This window comes from Neoarius graeffei, chromosome 15 (assembly GCF_027579695.1).
Source record: "Neoarius graeffei isolate fNeoGra1 chromosome 15, fNeoGra1.pri, whole genome shotgun sequence".
In the NCBI taxonomy this organism is placed as follows: Eukaryota; Metazoa; Chordata; class Actinopteri; order Siluriformes; family Ariidae; genus Neoarius; species Neoarius graeffei.
Genome location: NC_083583.1, coordinates 37,534,026 through 37,552,611, shown reverse-complemented (window position 1 = coordinate 37,552,611; position 18,586 = coordinate 37,534,026). Strand labels below are relative to the sequence as shown.

Genomic DNA, 18,586 nt, shown 5'->3' with positions numbered 1-18,586 from the left:
TTCACACAAGTCCTAAAAGTAGATAAAGAGAACCCAGTTAAACAAATGAGACAAAAATATTATACCATTTATTTATTGAGGAAAATGATCCAATATTACATATCTGTGAGTGGCAAAAGTATGTGAACCTTTGCTTTCAGTATCTGGTGTGACCCCCCCTTGTGCAGCAATAACTGCAACTAAATGTTTCCGGTAACTGTTGATCAGTCCTGCACACCGGCTTGGAGGAATTTTAGCCCATTCCTCTGTACAGAACAGCTTCAACTCTGGGATGTTGGTGGGTTTCCTCACAAACTGCTCACTTCAGGTCCTTCCACAACATTTCGATTGGATTAAGGTCCGGACTTTGACTTGGCCATTCCAAAGCATTAACTTTATTCTTCTTTAACCATTCTTTGGTAGAACGACTTGTGTGCTTAGGGTCATTGTCTTGCTGCATGACTCACCTTCTCTTTTTCCTTTTGAATTCGCTGGTATAATTCAGAATTCATTGTTCCATCAATGATGGCAAGCCATCCTGGCCCAGATGCAGCAAAACAGGCCCAAACCATGATACTACCATCACCATGTTTCACAGATGGGATAAGGTTCTTATGCTGCAATGCAGCGTTTTCCTTTCTCCAAACATAACGCTTCTCATTTAAACCAAAAAGTTCTATATTGATCTCATATGTCCACAAAACATTTTTCCAACAGCCTTCTGGCTTGTCCACGTGATCTTTGGCAAACTGCAGATAAGCAGCAATGTTCTTTTTGGAGAGCAGTGGCTTTCTCCTTGCAATCCTGCCATGCACACCATTGTTGTTCAGTGTTCTCCTGATGGTGGACTCATGAACATTAATATTAGCCAATGTGAGAGAGGCCTTCAGTTGCTAAAAAGTTACCCTGGGGTCCTTTATGACCTCCCCGACTATTACACGCCTTGCTCTTGGAGTGATCTTTGTTGGTCGACCACTCCTGGGGAGGGTAACAATGGTCTTGAATTTCCTCCATTTTACACAATCTCTCTGACTGTGGAGTGGTGGAGTCCAAACTCTTTAGAGATGGTTTTGTAACCTTTTCCGGCCTGATGAGCATCAACAACACTTTTTCTGAGGTCCTCAGAAATCTCCTTTGTTCGTCCCATGATACACTTCCACAAACATGTGTTGTGAAGATCAGACTCTGATAGATCCCTGTTCTTTAAATAAAACAGGGTGCCCACTCACACCTGATTGTCATCCCATTGATTGAAAACACCTGACTCTAATTTCACCTTAAAATTACCTGCTAATCCTAGAGGTTCACATACTTTTGCCACTCACAGATATGTAATATTGGATCTCATCTCATCTCATTATCTCTAGCCGCTTTATCCTGTTCTACAGGGTCGCAGGCAAGCTGGAGCCTATCCCAGCTGACTACGGGTGAAAGGCGGGGTACACCCTGGACAAGTCGCCAGGTCATCACAGGACTGACACATAGACACAGACAACCATTCACACTCACATTCACACCTACGGTCAATTTAGAGTCACCAGTTAGCCTAACCTGCATGTCTTTGGACTGTGGGGGAAACCGGAGCACCCGGAGGAAACCCACGCGGACACAGGGAGAACATGCAAACTCCGCACAGAAAGGCCCTCGCCGGCCACGGGGCTTGAACCCGGACCTTCTTGCTGTGAGGTGACGGCGCTAACCACTACACCACCGTGCCGCCTAATATTGGATCATTTTCCTCAATAAATAAATGGCCAAGTATAATATTTTTTGTCTCATTTGTTTAACTGGGTTCTCTTTATCTACTTTTAGGACTTGTGTGAAAATCTGATGATGCTTTAGGTCATATTTTTGCAGAAATATAGAAAATTCTAAAGGGTTCACAAACTTTCAAGCACCACTAGCCAAGAAACCCTAAGAAAGGGATCCAACCCAGAACATACCGGAAGAGCAAAGAAGATGTCCAGTAGTGTGCCATATAGTTCTCTAGATACCAGCAAGAATTGGAAACAATGTTTTATTACAAGATAGATGTTACTTCTATCTTTACCAGGATGTGAGTAATCTAGTTAAAATCAGCAGCCTTTTGGAAAGTCAGCAGTTCACAGTGTTATCATAAAGGATAGTATCCAGATGTGGGAGTGGAGGAGGGGGTATCCGGTATCCCTATCCTTGCTCTGGAGTCAGGTTAACTGAACATTTATGAATATTTGAATGCAATGCTTGGATATTTTTGAAAGATGAACAAAACTAGAAGACAGATCTGGATTATTTCATCCAGCCAGTGCACACCAGCAGCTCTCTGTCATTATCTTGTAGGACAGAAGTCATAGTGGACATCCTGTCTGCACCCTTCACAGGAAATAATGATCCGTGTACACCCCTCACTCATAAACACAGCTTCAGAAAGTTTTACATTCTTTCAACACGAGTCATAGTTATATAAAATGTAATATTTAGCACAGAGTGGACACGTTTTCGGCACAGCGTGTCCTGGTATGAAGATGTGGGCTGAATGGTTGTGTCCCAAACCGCACCTAGGCTACTAAATAGTGTGCTAATATCTTACTACAAGTACGGTAACCATGGAAACATGCTGGCGTGCTATTTTGACATCTTTGTAGTACAGTATAGAGGTACACTTTTATTGAAAGAAAGAAACTAGCACTCCTTTCTGTAGAAACATAGCAATGTTTCTCTTGGTTCCAAAGGGTGGTTCCTAGCAGAACCTACAACTCTACAACCCCCCCCCCCCAAAGAACCACTGAAGAACCCTTTGTACAGAACTGACTGGAAATAAAGAGGAAAACAGTTTAAAAGAGCTCAGAGAAGGGATAGAAGACAGGAAGTGGATGGCGTTTTCATCGCTCACGTTTTCCCGTTGCTGCCGTTCCAGCTCGAGCTCTCTCTGTAAACTCAGCGCGCGCTCCTCGGCGCCGTCCGCCTGCGCGTGAAGAGCCTGGATTTTTCTCTTTACCGCGTCCACAGACATTACACCTGCCATTTTGTATTTTTTAAATATGATTATGATATAAAAAAAACCAATAAAAAAAACCTTAAGTGAGAAATAACTGTCACAGTATATTAAAACAATCCTTAAAAGTCCGTTAAACTGAACTTGGATACGAGTGCAAGTGAAAACTAGGCTAATGTGTTAAAGTTGACAAGAATGAGACTCTTCTTATGTCCTTCCCAGTTCCGTTCGAAGTACAAAAAAAATACAAAAATATAAAAAGGTAAGCGTCTGTTCCTGTCTCAGCGGGATTTTTTTTTCCAGGAATGTGACGAATGACTACGCACTGAATCCAGCCATTAAAAGGGCTGGAAAGTAAAAATCTGCTGCAAAACGTCACTGCGAAGGTCCAATAGAAACCTGGCATTCTTGAATATTTTAAACGTGGGCGGGGCTAAAACCTGAGCGCTCACTGATGTCCAGTCGTAGATTTAAACCAAGCACCACTCATCTCATTCTCATCTCATTATCTCTAGCCGCTTTATCCTGTTCTACAGGGTCGCAGGAGCCTATCCCAGCTGACTACGGGCGAAAGGCGGGGTACACCCTGGACAAGTCGCCAGGTCATCACAGGGCTGACACATAGACACAGACAACCATTCACACTCACACTCACGGTCAATTTAGAGTCACCAGTTAACCTAACCTGCATGTCTTCGGGGGAAACCAGAGCACCCGGAGGAAACCCACACAGACATGGGGAGAACATGCAAACTCCGCACAGAAAGGCCCTCGCCGGCCACGGGGCTCGAACCCGGACCTTCTTGCTGTGAGGCGACAGCGCTAACCACTACACCACCGTGCCACCCCTAAGCACCACTGTCAGGCTGGAATTTAATTAGTCGACCTTATAAGTTAACTGAAGTCAACATGCTGTCAGTACTTTGTTGAATTTTACTCTATTTAGGATAGTATTAGAAAAAGAACAGGGCAGAGAAAAGGAATTTATGGCTAAACAGCATAACAATCAGGGGTGTAGCTGGGGGTCCTGGGGTGCCTGTGACCCACCCTTTGTCGAACCATACATTTTTTCAATAGCTGCATAAGAATATTAGAAAAGCGCCCACTGTGATTTTTCTAACATTTTTTAAAACTAGATTGTCGCCTCGGCCTCATTAGGGTTTCTATAACCTTGTACGGACTTCCTGTGGTTTGGGCGTGAAAACCCAGTTCTGCGCAAGCGTAACGCGATCGTACTAGAAAGCATGGTCAAGCTGCCAGTGTAGCTGCAGTCTTTTTAGTTGCGAATTATGAGTATTTCCTCTTGTGTTAATAATTCGCCATGTCAAAACAAGCGAAACTTTCCTTCTTCTTTCGACATGAAGAGAGGTAAGCAATTTATTCTATATTTTTTTTCCATCAATGTTGCATTTTGTGGCTTCGAAGCTAAGTTTTAGCATGCCGTTTCTAGAACACAACATCAAGAAAATGTGGAAGAATACACTATGGCAGAGCGATCGACATTGACAAGATCGTTGATATCTTTGCCATTCGTCATCGACGACGCCTTTTACTTAGAAACATTTTGGCCGATGAGCAGTCAGACAACAAGTATAGAGAGATCTGCATCGGTTGACTAGGGTAAGATGTTGAGCCGCTATCCATACACTGCTGGATAAAGCTGATTTGGCCGAATCATTGTCCGACATCTCAGCAGCTCACAACATGAGATGAAAGAATGATGCAAATCAAATCAAATCAAATCAAGTTTATTTGTACAGCGCTTTTAACAATAAACATTGTCGCAAAGCAGCTTTACAGAATTTGAACGACTTAAAACATGAGCTAATTTTATCCCTAATCTATCCCCAATGAGCAAGCCTGTGGCGACGGTGGCAAGGAAAAACTCCCTCAGACGACATGAGGAAGAAACCTCGAGAGGAACCAGACTCAAAAGGGAACCCATCCTCATTTGGGCAACAACAGACAGCTTGACTATAATATTAACAGTTTTAACAGGTATAACCCTCAACTGTCCTCATGGGGCCGTCCTTCACAGGAGTGGGGCGATAAAACTCCGACCAGACACAGGGCACCAGGATGGATCAAGCAGGTCCGAGGGGCAGAAGAGGCCAGCATCTCAATCCCAGGATCAACATGTAACTCAGAGGGACAGATGGGGGGGGGGGGGGAGAGAAAGAAAACACGTTGTTAGGTATGCCCTAAAAATGACAAGTATTAAATCTGTGTGGTAGGCTCGCAGAGACGAGAGTCTTTACATCAGGCAAGGACCGTGTTATTTTCTCAAATGTATTCAATGTATTTTTTCATTTACAAACCTGCAGGTATGTTCTCAGGCTGCCCCCCTTTTGAAAAATCCTAGCTATGCCCCTGACAGTAGCCTGGGCCCGCCCATCCTAAGTGTGACACAACACGGGGGGCTGTTGCGAACTTAGTCTGGCAAGGCAAGCTATCTCCAGCTCTTCCAAGCTCCCGAAAAATCGGGAGCCAATCAACTTTGAGCATCTCCAACGGCCCTGGGTAGAGGCGTGTTCAAGGCAGTGACGTAGTAGAACTGCGACCGGAAGCCATAGATTGTTTACAGAATCTATGCCGGAAGCGCTTCATTCACTAGAAACATTACGAACATGGAGCAGCGGCAAGCCTTTGACACAGCGGTAGATGCTGTATTGAAAGCATTCAACGGGAAGTTCTCATTGAAAACAGAGCAAAGAGCAGCCCTGGAGGTATTTATTGAAAGGAAGGACGTTTTCGCCTTGCTCCCGACCGGCTTCGGTAAGAGTTTAATCTACCAGTTAGCCCCCAGTTTCCGTCGCGTCACATACGTCAGAGGAAAGAGTGATGTGATTGGTTTAAGCTTCGTCACAGCCTTTTCTGGCTTCGACCAGTAGCAAACTGAGGCATTTCAGGGAGGCGGGTCAACCACATGCTTTGGGAAACGGTTGGGCTTAATATCTATGCCAGACCAATGCTCGCAGAGCTTTGAAGTTGCGTTAGTCAGACTACCTGACAGTGCTGTTGCATGCACATTACACCTCCAGATGCCACAGGAAAGCAATGGACATTTCAAAAGACTCTTCACACCCCGGTCATTGTCTCTTCCAGCTTTTGCCATCAGGCAAGAGATACAGAGCAATTAAAACCAGGACAAACCACCTAAAAAACAGTTTTTATCCCAAAGCAATCATGGCTTTAAACTCAAATGTGCAATAGAACTATTCTTGGCCAATGTGCAATTTGTGGGTGTATATTTCTTCTTATCAGTGCAATCTGTGTACATACAGAACCAAAACAATTCTGTTCGTGCTATTTTAAGTGCAATCTGTGTACATATAGAACCATACAATAGATTTCTGTTTATACCATTTTACCAGTGCAACTCTGTATACTTTACTATTTATTTTTATACTTTATTTGTTGGGCGGCACGGTGGTGTAGTGGTTAGCGCTGTTGCCTCACAGCAAGAAGGTCCTGGGTTCGAGCCCCGTGGCTGGCGAGGGCCTTTCTGTGCGGGGTTTGCATGTTCTCCCCGTGGCCGTGTGGGTTTCCTCCGGGTGCTCCGGTTTCTCCCACAGTCCAAAGACATGCAGGTTAGGCTAACTGGTGACTCTAAATTGACCGTAGGCGTGAGTGTGAATGGTTGTCTGTGTCTATGTGTCAGCCCTGTGATGACCTGGCGACTTGTCCAGGGTGTACCCCGCCTTTCGCCCGTAGTCAGCTGGGATAGGCTCCAGCTTGCCTGCGACCCTGTAGGACAGGATAAAGCGGCTAGAGATAATGAGATGAGATGAGACTTTATTTGTTCCCCCCCTTTTTTCTTCTTCTTCTTTCTTTCTATAACTCATAATGAGTCAACAGCACCTTCAATTTCGCTGTACCTTTGGAAAAGTGACAATGACAATAAAGACTTATGTTATCTTATCTTATCATTTCCAATGCAGGCTTGTATGTGACATACATTTCCAAACCGGGTTTATCTGTGAAACAATTCAATGACTATGCCTGTATTATATCGCATAAAAGTTTGTGCTCTTTATAACTAACACATTCAGTGTCAGTTTTCCACTCAAGACACTTTCCACATCAGCACCAGATTGCTGCCAAACCCTTTTTTCTGCCTTCATGAATTTGCACTTGCAAAGCACCACTGATTTTATCATTAGAATCATCTGATGATTCACTGCTGAAATCATTTACCAGATACAGATAGTCCTTTTTCAGATGTTCATACAGATAAAGCGGCTAGAGATAATGAGATGAGATACAGATATCCGGTTTCTCTGCTGTCCATACTGACTTGAAGATAACTCTTTTTCATCTGACTAAATCCTAAATCACATCCTGGACACCATATTGGTTGCCCATGTGTAATAAAACTTGACGTGCTTGGGACTTTTAAGCTTATGATAGCTATTCAGGTGACTGCACTTGCGTGCATTATTATAATTAGGGCTTGGACAATCGATATCAATCATGTTTAAATGCTGTACCGGTACTCTTTCATAATACATATTAAGATCTAATTTCAGAATAGTTTAAGTTGTGATATTAACAGCATGCTATAATATGCTTTCAGAAATGCCCCCCCCCCCCCCCCCCAAATTGCATGCTATGATGCCAACTCAGAGAAGTTGCATCTCTGTGTTTAAGTGTACCCGGGGTCAGGGGCCACTGATTTCATTAACACACAAGTGTGGCCTTTTGTTTGTTTTGGCTGCATTCTTAGGATTCCAGGGCTGCTGTGCTACACGTCCCCTCTCGCAGCCCCCTATTATACTTATCAGTAACAGGCATGCAAAAAAAAAAAACCAACTGCTCATCCCCCCAAGTCAAAAGGTTTTGTGTGCTGTGGGGTATTTCTTTCCTCTTTCCTCCTCTTTTGGATTTGGAAATTCAAATGTATAATTAGTTTATGGTTTTGCCTAATTCATGACATGTGGCATAGTGGACTGAAACAGCTTTCCAGGACCAAGTTCCAAAGAAAGTACTGGAAACAGCAGTGCTTTCCGGCTCTTTAGACTTCCTTGCAGTGAGTTTACATTAGTAAAAACTAGCACAGTTTGAGGGCCCAAAGGAGAGCTAGGGATTGCTTTATAAAACACAAGGGTATTTTCCTAACTGCGCTGTTTAACAATAAAATCCTGTGCACACTTCATAATATTGTCAATATGCACTAGCTTTGTGGTTTAAGTACATGCAAAAACACAGGCTTGTTCTGAGAAAGACACTTTAGAGAAATTCTAGGCTTCTGTATTCAGTTAAAGCAATGACTGAACATTTCTGCTGCAACTTCCAGTTAAACAGTGCAAAAATAGATGCTAAATATAAACAAGCTAAAGTAAATGAAACTGGATTATGCAAGCTGTTCTTGCTTGGTCTGCTTATGTTCTTAATCTCTGAAGTGCAATTCTCATCTTTCGAAGAAGAAGAAGAAACCTTTATTTGTCACATGCACACTTCAAGCACAGTGAAATTCATCCTCTGCATTTAACCCATCTGAAGCAGTGAACACACGCACACACACCCAGAGCAGTGTGCAGCCACACTACAGCGCCCGGGGAGCAGTCAGGGGTCAGGTACCTTGCTCAAGGGCACTTCAGCCCAAGGCTGCCCCATGTTAACCTAACTGCATGTCTTTGGACTGTGGGGGAAACCGGAGCACCCGGAGGAAACCCACGCTGACACGGGGAGAACATGCAAACTCCACACAGAAAGGCCCCCTGCCGACCACTGGGTTCGAACCCAGAACCTTCTTGCTGTGAGGTGACCGTGCTAACCACTACACCACCGTACCACCCTTTCTTTCAAGGATAAGAAAATAAATAAAAGTCCTCCCTTTCTTTAAAAGAAAAATTGCATAAAATAAGGTTGTCTTATGTGCTGTTAAAAATAAAATACAGTGGAATATCTTTTATTTTTGTTAAACCAAGAACAACAGCACCACCAATGGTCGTAAGTAAAAACACACAGAAAGGTATGAAGAAGCGATGCTAGGGCTGATTCTTTCTGTCCCAGTCATGTCAGGTGATTACACAGACTGAAATGTAGTACACTCACTGCTTCTTATGATCCCATGCATCTGATCAAAGCCAGATCACAGCTGGTTGTGCAGGAGCCGTCATTGAATCATTCACTACGCATGAAATCTGTGTTCATTTTAACCCACATCTATTACCAACTGTGGAATCATGGATGAGCAATGTGGCTTGAGTTTTCAGTCATATGACTCGCCTCAAATCACAGACGTCTCTAAAATTAAATGTTTTGTACTCATATATTTTTATTCAGTAACTGCAGTGAAGCTAACAGCTCCTGAAAGTTTAAATACTAATGCTACTAACAGTGACAGGAATTGAATGGCCACCAATTGATGGCTTCCAACTTCAGTTTAGTGAAAGCCACTGCTTTATGAGTCCAAATCCTCCAGAATGCTGTTGGCAAGACATTGTTTAAAATAAATTTTACACTTCATTGTAAAAGATACTGAACCTTAGGCCGGAACCTGAAATTTTGTCTTTTTATTCCCCCCCAGGTCTAAAAAAGCATCTCACTCACATCAGCAGCTTTCTTCTCAGAAAGTTCCAGTTTGTCCTGGGCGTCCTTCAGGGCCTCAGAATACTTGTCCAGTTCATCTTCAGTCTGCTTCAGCTTTTTTTGCAGTCCAATCAGCTCATCGTCCAACTGGAAGACACAAAAACACATTAATATAGATCATTATTGTTAATATTTTTTTAAAACCTGAATCCAAAAAAGTTGCTTGTAAGAAGGACTCCGGAAAATAAATATTACAAATCATAAAATGTGTCATGAAAATATCTTCAAAAGCCATGATATTATATTTTCAACATTTCATCCACCTATGTGTTAAAAGTTTTTTGCTTTTTGCTTTAATTTTTTTTAAGACTGATTTTTAAACTTTACAGATCCCTGACTATATTCTAAAAATATTCATATTTACCATTGTGTTACGCATTAGGGAAGGCTTTTTAGTGATAAAAGTAAGCATCTAATGACAGTTTTGCATCTTGCTCTAAAACAGGGCTCCTGAAACTTTTCACAGTCACTGAACCCTTAATTATAAAAATAAATCACGCAAATCACATCAGGACAAATTTATTTATATATGAGAAAAAGTTGGGACAGTATGTTGAAATTGAAATTAAAACTGAAAACAATGATTTATAAATATCACAGGTCTTAAGGTGTGCAACAGCACGGCGTCATCATTGTCATATTTCCCATTTCAAAATTTGCCACACATTCTTTATTGGGGACAGAGGGAACAGTCACCCTCTTCTTCCACAGCCATGCCTTTGTATTGTATGTAGAATGTGGTTTTGTATCATCTTGTTGAAATATCCCTGGAAAAATGTTGTCTTGAGGGCAGCATATGTTGCTCCAAAATCTCAATGTACTTTTCTGCATTAATGCTGCCATTACAGAAGTGTAAGTTACCTTTGCCAAGGGCAATGACACAACCCCATACCATAACAGACCCTGGCTTTTGAACTTGATCGTAGTAATAGTCTGGATCGTTCTTTTCATCTGTGGTCTGGACTATCAGCTATAGATGAATGATGGCTCTTGATGCAGTGTCATCTGAGAGATCAGAGATCACTGGTGTTCAGTTTAGGCTTGTGCCCTTACCCTTTATGTATACATCATTATTTAATTGTTTTGCCTCATTACTAGCCCTAAATAACACACACACACACACACACACACACACACACACACACACATATATATATATATATATATATATATATATATATATATATATATATATATATATATATATATATATATAATCTCATCTCATTATCTCTAGCCGCTTTATCCTTCTACAGGGTCGCAGGCAAGCTGGAGCCTATCCCAGCTGACTACGGGCGAAAGGCGGGGTACACCCTGGACAAGTCGCCAGGTCATCACAGGGCTATATATATATATACACACACACACAACCCCGATTCCAAAAAAGTTGGGACAAAGTACAAATTGTAAATATAAACAGAATGCAATAATTTACAAATCTCAAAAACTGATATTGTATTCACAATAGAACATAGACAACATCTCAAATATCGAAAGTGAGACATTTTGAAATTTCATGCCAAATATTGGCTCATTTGAAATTTCATGACAGCAACACATCTCAAAAAAGTTGGGACAGGGGCAATAAGAGGCTGGAAAAGTTAAAGGTACAAAAAAGGAACAGCTGGAGGACCAAATTGCAACTCATTAGGTCAATTGGCAATAGGTCATTAACATGACTGGGTATAAAAAGAGCATCTTGGAGTGGCAGCGGCTCTCAGAAGTAAAGATGGGAAGAGGATCACCAATCCCCCTAATTCTGCACCGACAAATAGTGGAGCAATATCAGAAAGGAGTTTGACAGTGTAAAATTACCAAGAGTTTGAACATATCATCATCTACAGTGCATAATATCATCAAAAGATTCAGAGAATCTGGAAGAATCTCTGTGCGTAAGGGTCAAGGCCGGAAAACCATACTGGGTGCCCGTGATCTTCGGGCCCTTAGACGGCACTGCATCACATACAGGCATGCTTCTGTATTGGAAATCACAAAATGGGCTCAGGAATATTTCCAGAGAACATTATCTGTGAACACAATTCACCATGCCATCCACCGTTGCCAGCTAAAACTCTATAGTTCAAAGAAGAAGCCGTATCTAAACATGATCCAGAAGCGCAGACATCTTCTCTGGGCAAAGGCTCATTTAAAATGGACTGTGGCAAAGTGGAAAACTGTTCTGTGGTCAGACGAATCAAAATTTGAAGTTCTTTATGGAAATCAGGGACGCCGTGTCATTCGGACTAAAGAGGAGAAGGACGACCCAAGTTGTTATCAGCGCTCAGTTCAGAAGCCTGCATCTCTGATGGTATGGGGTTGCATTAGTGCGTGTGGCATGGGCAGCTTACACATCTGGAAAGACACCATCAATGCTGAAAGGTATATCCAGGTTCTAGAGCAACATATGCTCCCATCCAGATGATGTCTCTTTCAGGGAAGACCTTGCATTTTCCAACATGACAATGCCAAACCACATACTGCATCAATTACAGAATCATGGCCGTGTAGAAGAAGGGTCCAGGTACTGAACTGGCCAGCCTGCAGTCCAGATCTTTCACCCATAGAAAACATTTGGCGCATCATAAAACGGAAGATACGACAAAAAAGACCTAAGACAGTTGAGCAACTAGAATCCTACATTAGACAAGAATGGGTTAACATTCCTATCCCTAAACTTGAGCAACTTGTCTCCTCAGTCCCCAGACATTTACAGACTGTTGTAAAGAGAAAAGGGGATGTCTCACAGTGGTAAACATGGCCTTGTCCCAACTTTTTTGAGATGTGTTGTTGTCGTTTTTTAAAATCTTCTCTTTAAATGATACATTTTCTCAGTTTAAACACTTGATATGTCATCTATGTTCTATTCTGAATAAAATATGAATTTTGAAACTTCCACATCATTGCATTCTGTTTTTATTTACAATTTGTACTTTGTCCCAAATTTTTTGGAATTGCGGTTGTATATCCTGAAACCTTTCACAGTTACTGACCCCTTAACTATAAAAATAAATCACACAAATCACATCAGGACAAATTTATTTATATATGAGAAAAATTTGGGACAGTATGTCCCATACACCCATGTGTGTCTATGTACATACACACACACACATATATATATATATATCATCTCATTATCTCTAGCCGCTTTATCCTTCTACAGGGTCGCAGGCAAGCTGGAGCCTATCCCAGCTGACTATGGGCGAAAGGCAGGGTATACCCTGGACAAGTCGCCAGGTCATCACAGGGCTGACACATAGACACAGACAACCATTCACACTCACATTCACACCTACAGTCAATTTAGAGTCACCAGTTAACCTAACCTGCATGTCTTTGGACTGTGGGGGAAACCGGAGCACCCGGAGGAAACCCACGCGGACACGGGGAGAACATGCAAACTCCACACAGAAAGGCCCTCGCCGGCCCCGGGGCTCGAACCCAGAATCTTCTTGCTGTGAGGCGACAGCGCTAACCACTACACCACCGTGCCGCCACATATATATATATATATATAAACACACACAGAGGGCTGCAAAAGTAGGTATACAGTAATGAAAAACAAAATGTTATTTTATTGATTATACAAACATCAATAATAACTTATCAATAATAAACATATTAATCCCTCAAATGTTCAAACTGTTTGCCCCCAGCATTCACACACTCTCCTAGTCGAGTTGTGGACACCCATGCACACTCTGGCACAAAGCTCTTTATCGGCATCAATTTCCTGGCAAGCTTCCCATATGAACTGAATCATGGCATCAACAGAACGTGGCTTGCATGAGAAAACCCTATCTTTTACACATCCCCTGTAAAAGAAGCCCATAGGGGTGAGATCCGGCGAACGTGGTGGCCAGTCAATGGCTCCCCGACATCCAATCCACCTGTTGAGAAATTCTTTGTCAAGTAGCGCACACATTAAGTGCAAAGTGTGGTGGCGCCCCATCCTGCTGAAAGTAGAAGTCATCCTGCTGCTGTTATTCACGTATAATCCTTACTGTATACCTACTTTTGCAGCCCCTGTATATCAGTATTTTTTTTTCCAGACCTGAAAATGAGTACTTCCAAAATTCCATATCCTTCCTGACTTTACAAACCCTGTATAAACTTGACATGATCTTCACACATAAGAACAGGGGGTTTTTGTTGTTGTTGTTTGTTGCTTTTTTAATCTACTCTTACTCTTGCTGTAAGCCTTTCTGTTTAGATCATTAGGGCTGAAATGATGTTAATGGGAATCTCACTTATCCCCTGGCAGACTCATGGGCCAAGTAATGATCTAGAAAACTGTAAAACTTTTTAAAATAAATGCTTAAAGGGAAGTTATGGCAGACAAGTTAGCAATATATGTGAGAACATTCCACAAAAATACTCATGTCATTCAGCAGGAGAACAAAACCAGGTCTGCCACATCTGTGAGCTGATAATGTTACTTATTTTTAGCCCAGGTTAACAACTCTGCTGGCATGCAGTGTTCACAAACACTCTTCGCTAATCTGAATCTAATCAGTTCACTTGCATTCCTGTGGTGCTACAGAGGAACCTGCCAAAATTCCTGGCAGCCAAAGGACTATAGGTCACTTAGGAATACACTCAGTAGTCTGGAATAGTGAGTGGTTTATATCCACCAATTTGTGAAAAATAAAAACAAACAAATAATACATTTAGTGTGTTAGACTTCTTTATACCACAGCACTGTTGAATTTGGTCAGAAGGTGTTGGAAATTTTCAGCTCTAATACAAATGATATGGTTTTTTTTAAATGAACTACAAACTACAATATTACTAATAGTAACAGCTTATGCACATGGACTTGTATAGCAAATGATCCACATACGCTCAGGATGATAATAAACTCCTCACTTTTTCTGTAAGGAGATGTTTAACATTTGTGGAAAGATAAGAGTATGGAAGGACTTGTGCTTTCTTGTTTTTGCTTGGTTCTTAGAGAGAGAGAGAGAGAGAGAGAGAGAGAGAGAGAGAGAGCATGGTGAGGGAATTATAGCTGCTATAACATAAGTGACAACAGGAACAAACTTGTCTCACAGATGTTTCACAACTATAAAAATAAGTATAAATGGATAAAAAGCATGGTGTGATGTTCATTAATAAATTATACATTGTAATCACTGGCAAATTGCTGTGGTATAAGAGGAATAAAACACTTTGGGATGTGCTGTTATAGGAATTTTTTTTTTCACCATAGAAGAATATGGTGTGTTCTTCCTGTTTTCATGTTTTTCCTACAAAAAATGCTGCAGAAATGCAGCAAAAAAAAAGAAAAAGAAAAAACTTTTTAGAGAGATGCCACCTTGGATTTATGCTACTACTAACACCAAGCAGAATATCATCTTTCTCTCTCTCCGTACCTGCTTACACTTCTCCTCAGCAGCTTTCTGTTCGGTCTCAGCCTGCTCTGCCCTGTCGATGGCATTCTCCTTGTCCAGTTTCAGCATCTGCATCTTCTTCTTGATGGCCTCCATGATGCCCAGTAATAAATCAAAAAGTCAAAGCAGATGCTCAGGTACAGAAAGAGAGAGGAGAGAGGAAAAGCTGCAGACTCGGTGCTGAAGCAGACCACAATGCCTGATCTTGTAGTCTTGAACCTTACCAGACACAGTGTTGAGCCTCCTCCCTTTTCCAGCTCCCTGACTCCATATCAGCCCACTTGGATGGAGGAATGGCTTGGACCAGAATCATTCACAGCAGCTCAAATCCCTTGTCCTTATTTGGAGCTCTTGTATTTTGCTTTTTTTTAAAAAAGTCATCGAGGTCTGTGTGAGAGAGAGGAGCTGCTTCCAAATTTAACCCTGTGCTAGAACATGGTGTGGATGTGAAGGTTACAGCGCACAATATTGGGAACGTTTATTTCAGCAGCTGAATGAAGGTGTTGAGCAGAACTGCTTTGGCTACTATTAATCTCTCAAAGGTTGGTATAATGTTATACACTCACAAAAGTGAAATGAAGCTGTTCATCTGAGTAATGAAGAGCTTATCAGTCATTAACTTTTATTTGTAGAAATTCTAACTCTAGGTCTTCTTTCATTTATTCATTTATCTTGAGTAACTGCTTTATCCTGGTCATGGTCTCAGTGGATCTGGAATTTGTCCCAGGAGCACTGGCTGTGAGACAGGAATACACCCTGAATGGGAAGCCAGTCCATCTCAGGGCAACATGCAAACCTGGGTTTTAACCAAATACAAATATGTTCATTTGAATACATTCAAATTTTTTTATGAACTGATACAATATAGATATGAATAGGACTTTTCTTATTCTTTTCTTTGGAAGCTTGTCAGAAGTGTTCACAGGGAATCTAGTTGAGGCTACAGGTGTGCTTCAGGAAAAGTATCCTGCAGAATGGAACAAAGAAGTCACACAAGCATGAGGATTTTATTTTCATGCAGTTGCTAATGAGTGGTCAGATATGAAACTTGCAGGACCAAGAAAGACCACACTGCACGGGGCGTTGATGACATGCTGACATTTCCACCTATGCCCCCCACCCAGGATTTTCCATTTTCCAGTGTTGGTGGCATAGTGTTCATAGTTTAAAAAAAGAAAAGAAAAAAAGAACTTCCAGCCAAGCCCAGAGTTAAATCCAAACATAGACACAGATGTGAATATTTGGAGTACTGAACAGTTACCGATATAGATGGCATTACATATGGCATTACACCCAAAGTTGATATGAACTGAGGATTTGTTCAGGATGGAAACTTAGTCTGCCTACAGTTATAAAAAATGAATTAAATCTGACATTAGTTAAATCTGACCTATTTGCAGCCTAAAATAAATAAATGGCAAGGTAGATTTCATATACAAACCTGGAGGTGAGGTTGCAAAGCAGTTCAATTTTCTGCTGATTTTGAAACAAACAAACAAACAAACAAACAAACAAACAAACAAACAAACAAACAAACAAACAAGCAAACAAAATGAGCACACTTCCATATCCACCTTTATATGCTGAGGTAGCATGCTTATCATCAGTCAAAATAAAATGGGACCCTTTTTTTCATCTGTTAAAACTACATTAACAATTGATTTATACATTCATAGTACATGCACAATTATTATTTTTTGCTCAGATCGGATCAGATGTTTTGCTCAGATCAGTGCTCTCTGAAGCCGAACACAAAGGGAGTTAGGATGAGCTTCTTCAAGTCCTCAACCAGGAAAACACCTAAGACTAGACCTTGGATTTGTTTTCACAACACACACACACACACACGCTACATTCCTCTTAATATACCCCAAATCCCCTTTATTTATAAATATTTACAGTGCTCAGCATAAATGAGTACACCCCCTTTGAAAAGTAACATTTTAAACAATATCTCAATGAACACAATTTCCAAAATGTTGACAAGACAAAGTTTAATATAACATCTGTTTAACTTATAACGTGAAAGTAAGGTTTATAATATAAACTTAGATTACATATTTTTTCAGTTTTACTCAAATTAGGATGGTGCAAAAATGAGTACACCCCACAACAAAAACTACTACATCTAGTACTTTGTATGGCCTCCATGATTTTTAATGACAGCACCAAGTCTTCTAGGCATGGAATAAATAAGTTGGTGACATTTTGCAACATCAATCTTTTTCCATTCTTCAACAATGACCTCTTTTAGTGACTGGATGCTGGATAGAGAGTGATGCTCAACTTGTCTCTTCAGAATTCCCCATAGGTGTTCGATTGGGTTCAGATCAGGAGACATACTTGGCCATTGAGTGACTTTCACCCTGTTCTTCTTCAGAAATTCAACAGTGGCCTTAGATGTGTGTTTAGTCATGTTGGAAAAGTGCACAACGACCAAGGGCACAGAGTGATGGTAGCATCTTTCAGTATAGAGCAATACATCTGTGAATTCATGATGCCATCAGTGAAATACAGCTCCCCGACACCAGCAGCACTCATGCAGCCCCACATAAGGACACTGCCACCACCATGTTTCACTGTAGGTACCATGCATTTTTCTTTGTATTCCTCACCTTTGCGACGCCATACAGTTTTGAAGCCATCAGTTCCAAAAACATTTATCTTGGTCTCATCACTCCAGAGTATGGAGTCCCAGTAGTCTTCATCTTTGTCAGCATGGGCCCTGGCAAACTCTAGGCGGGCTTTTTTGTGCCTGGGCTTTAGGAGAGGCTTCTTTCGTGGACGGCATCCATGCATGCCATTCCTCTGCAGTGTACGCCGTATTGTGTCACGGGAAATAGTCACCCCAGTTTGGCTTTCTACTTCTTTAGATAACTGCAGTGAACTTGCATGCCGATTTTCTTTAACCCTTCTCATCAGAAGACACTCCTGTCGAGGTGTTAACTTCCGTGGACGACCTGGACGTCTCTGTGAGACGGTTGCAGTTCCATCTTTCTTAAATTTTTGTACCACTTTTGCTACGGTATTCTGACTGATAAGTGAAGCTTTGCTGATCTTCTTGTAGCCTTCACCTTTGTGGTGTAAAGAAATTATTTTCTTTGGGGAATTCTGAAGAGACAAGTTGAGCATCACTCTCCATCCAGCATCCAGTCACTAAAAGAGGTCATTGTTGAAGAATGGAAAAAGATTGATGTTGCAAAACGTCGCCAACTTGTTCATTCCATGCCTAAAAGACTTGGTGCTGTCATTAAAAATCATGGAGGTCATACAAAGTACTAGATGTAGTAGTTTTTGTTGTGGGGTGTACTCATTTTTGCACCACCCTAATTTGAGTAAAACTGAAAAATGTGTAATCTAAGTTATATTATTAAACTTACTTTTTCCTGTTATAAGTTAAACAGATGTTGTATTAAACTTTGTCTTGTCAACATTTTGGAAATTGTTTGTGTTCATTGAGATATTGTTTAAAATGTTACTTTTCAAAGGGGGTGGACTCATTTACGCTCAGCACTGTATTATGTATGTTAGCAATCTCACTGCAACTACCTCAGCTCAATGCACAGCATTGTATTGCACATACAACTGCACATATCTGCACTATTCCACACATAGTTCATACTGTGGCTGCCATCTAACTTTTATA

At 41.3% G+C, this 18,586-nt stretch overlaps 1 protein-coding gene across 4 annotated transcripts in view; it reads right to left on the bottom strand.

Annotated features, from left to right (window-relative positions):
* tpm4a (tropomyosin 4a) overlaps positions 1-15,224 on the bottom strand; it is a 42,283-nt gene extending 27,059 nt beyond the window's left edge. Inside the window, exons 1-2 of one of the 4 annotated variants that reach the window (XM_060941253.1) lie at positions 14,923-15,224; positions 9,509-9,634 (exon numbers count right to left, since the gene is read on the bottom strand). In XM_060941253.1, the coding sequence (XP_060797236.1) occupies positions 9,509-9,634; positions 14,923-15,036 (240 nt within the window). In that variant the 5' untranslated portion in view covers positions 15,037-15,224. Of the gene's footprint in view, positions 1-2,851; positions 3,304-9,508; positions 9,635-14,922 lie in introns of those variants that run through there. The other 3 variants (XM_060941251.1, XM_060941254.1, XM_060941252.1) reach the window with 3 other exon arrangements.
* Positions 15,225-18,586: the final 3,362 nt, after the last annotated feature.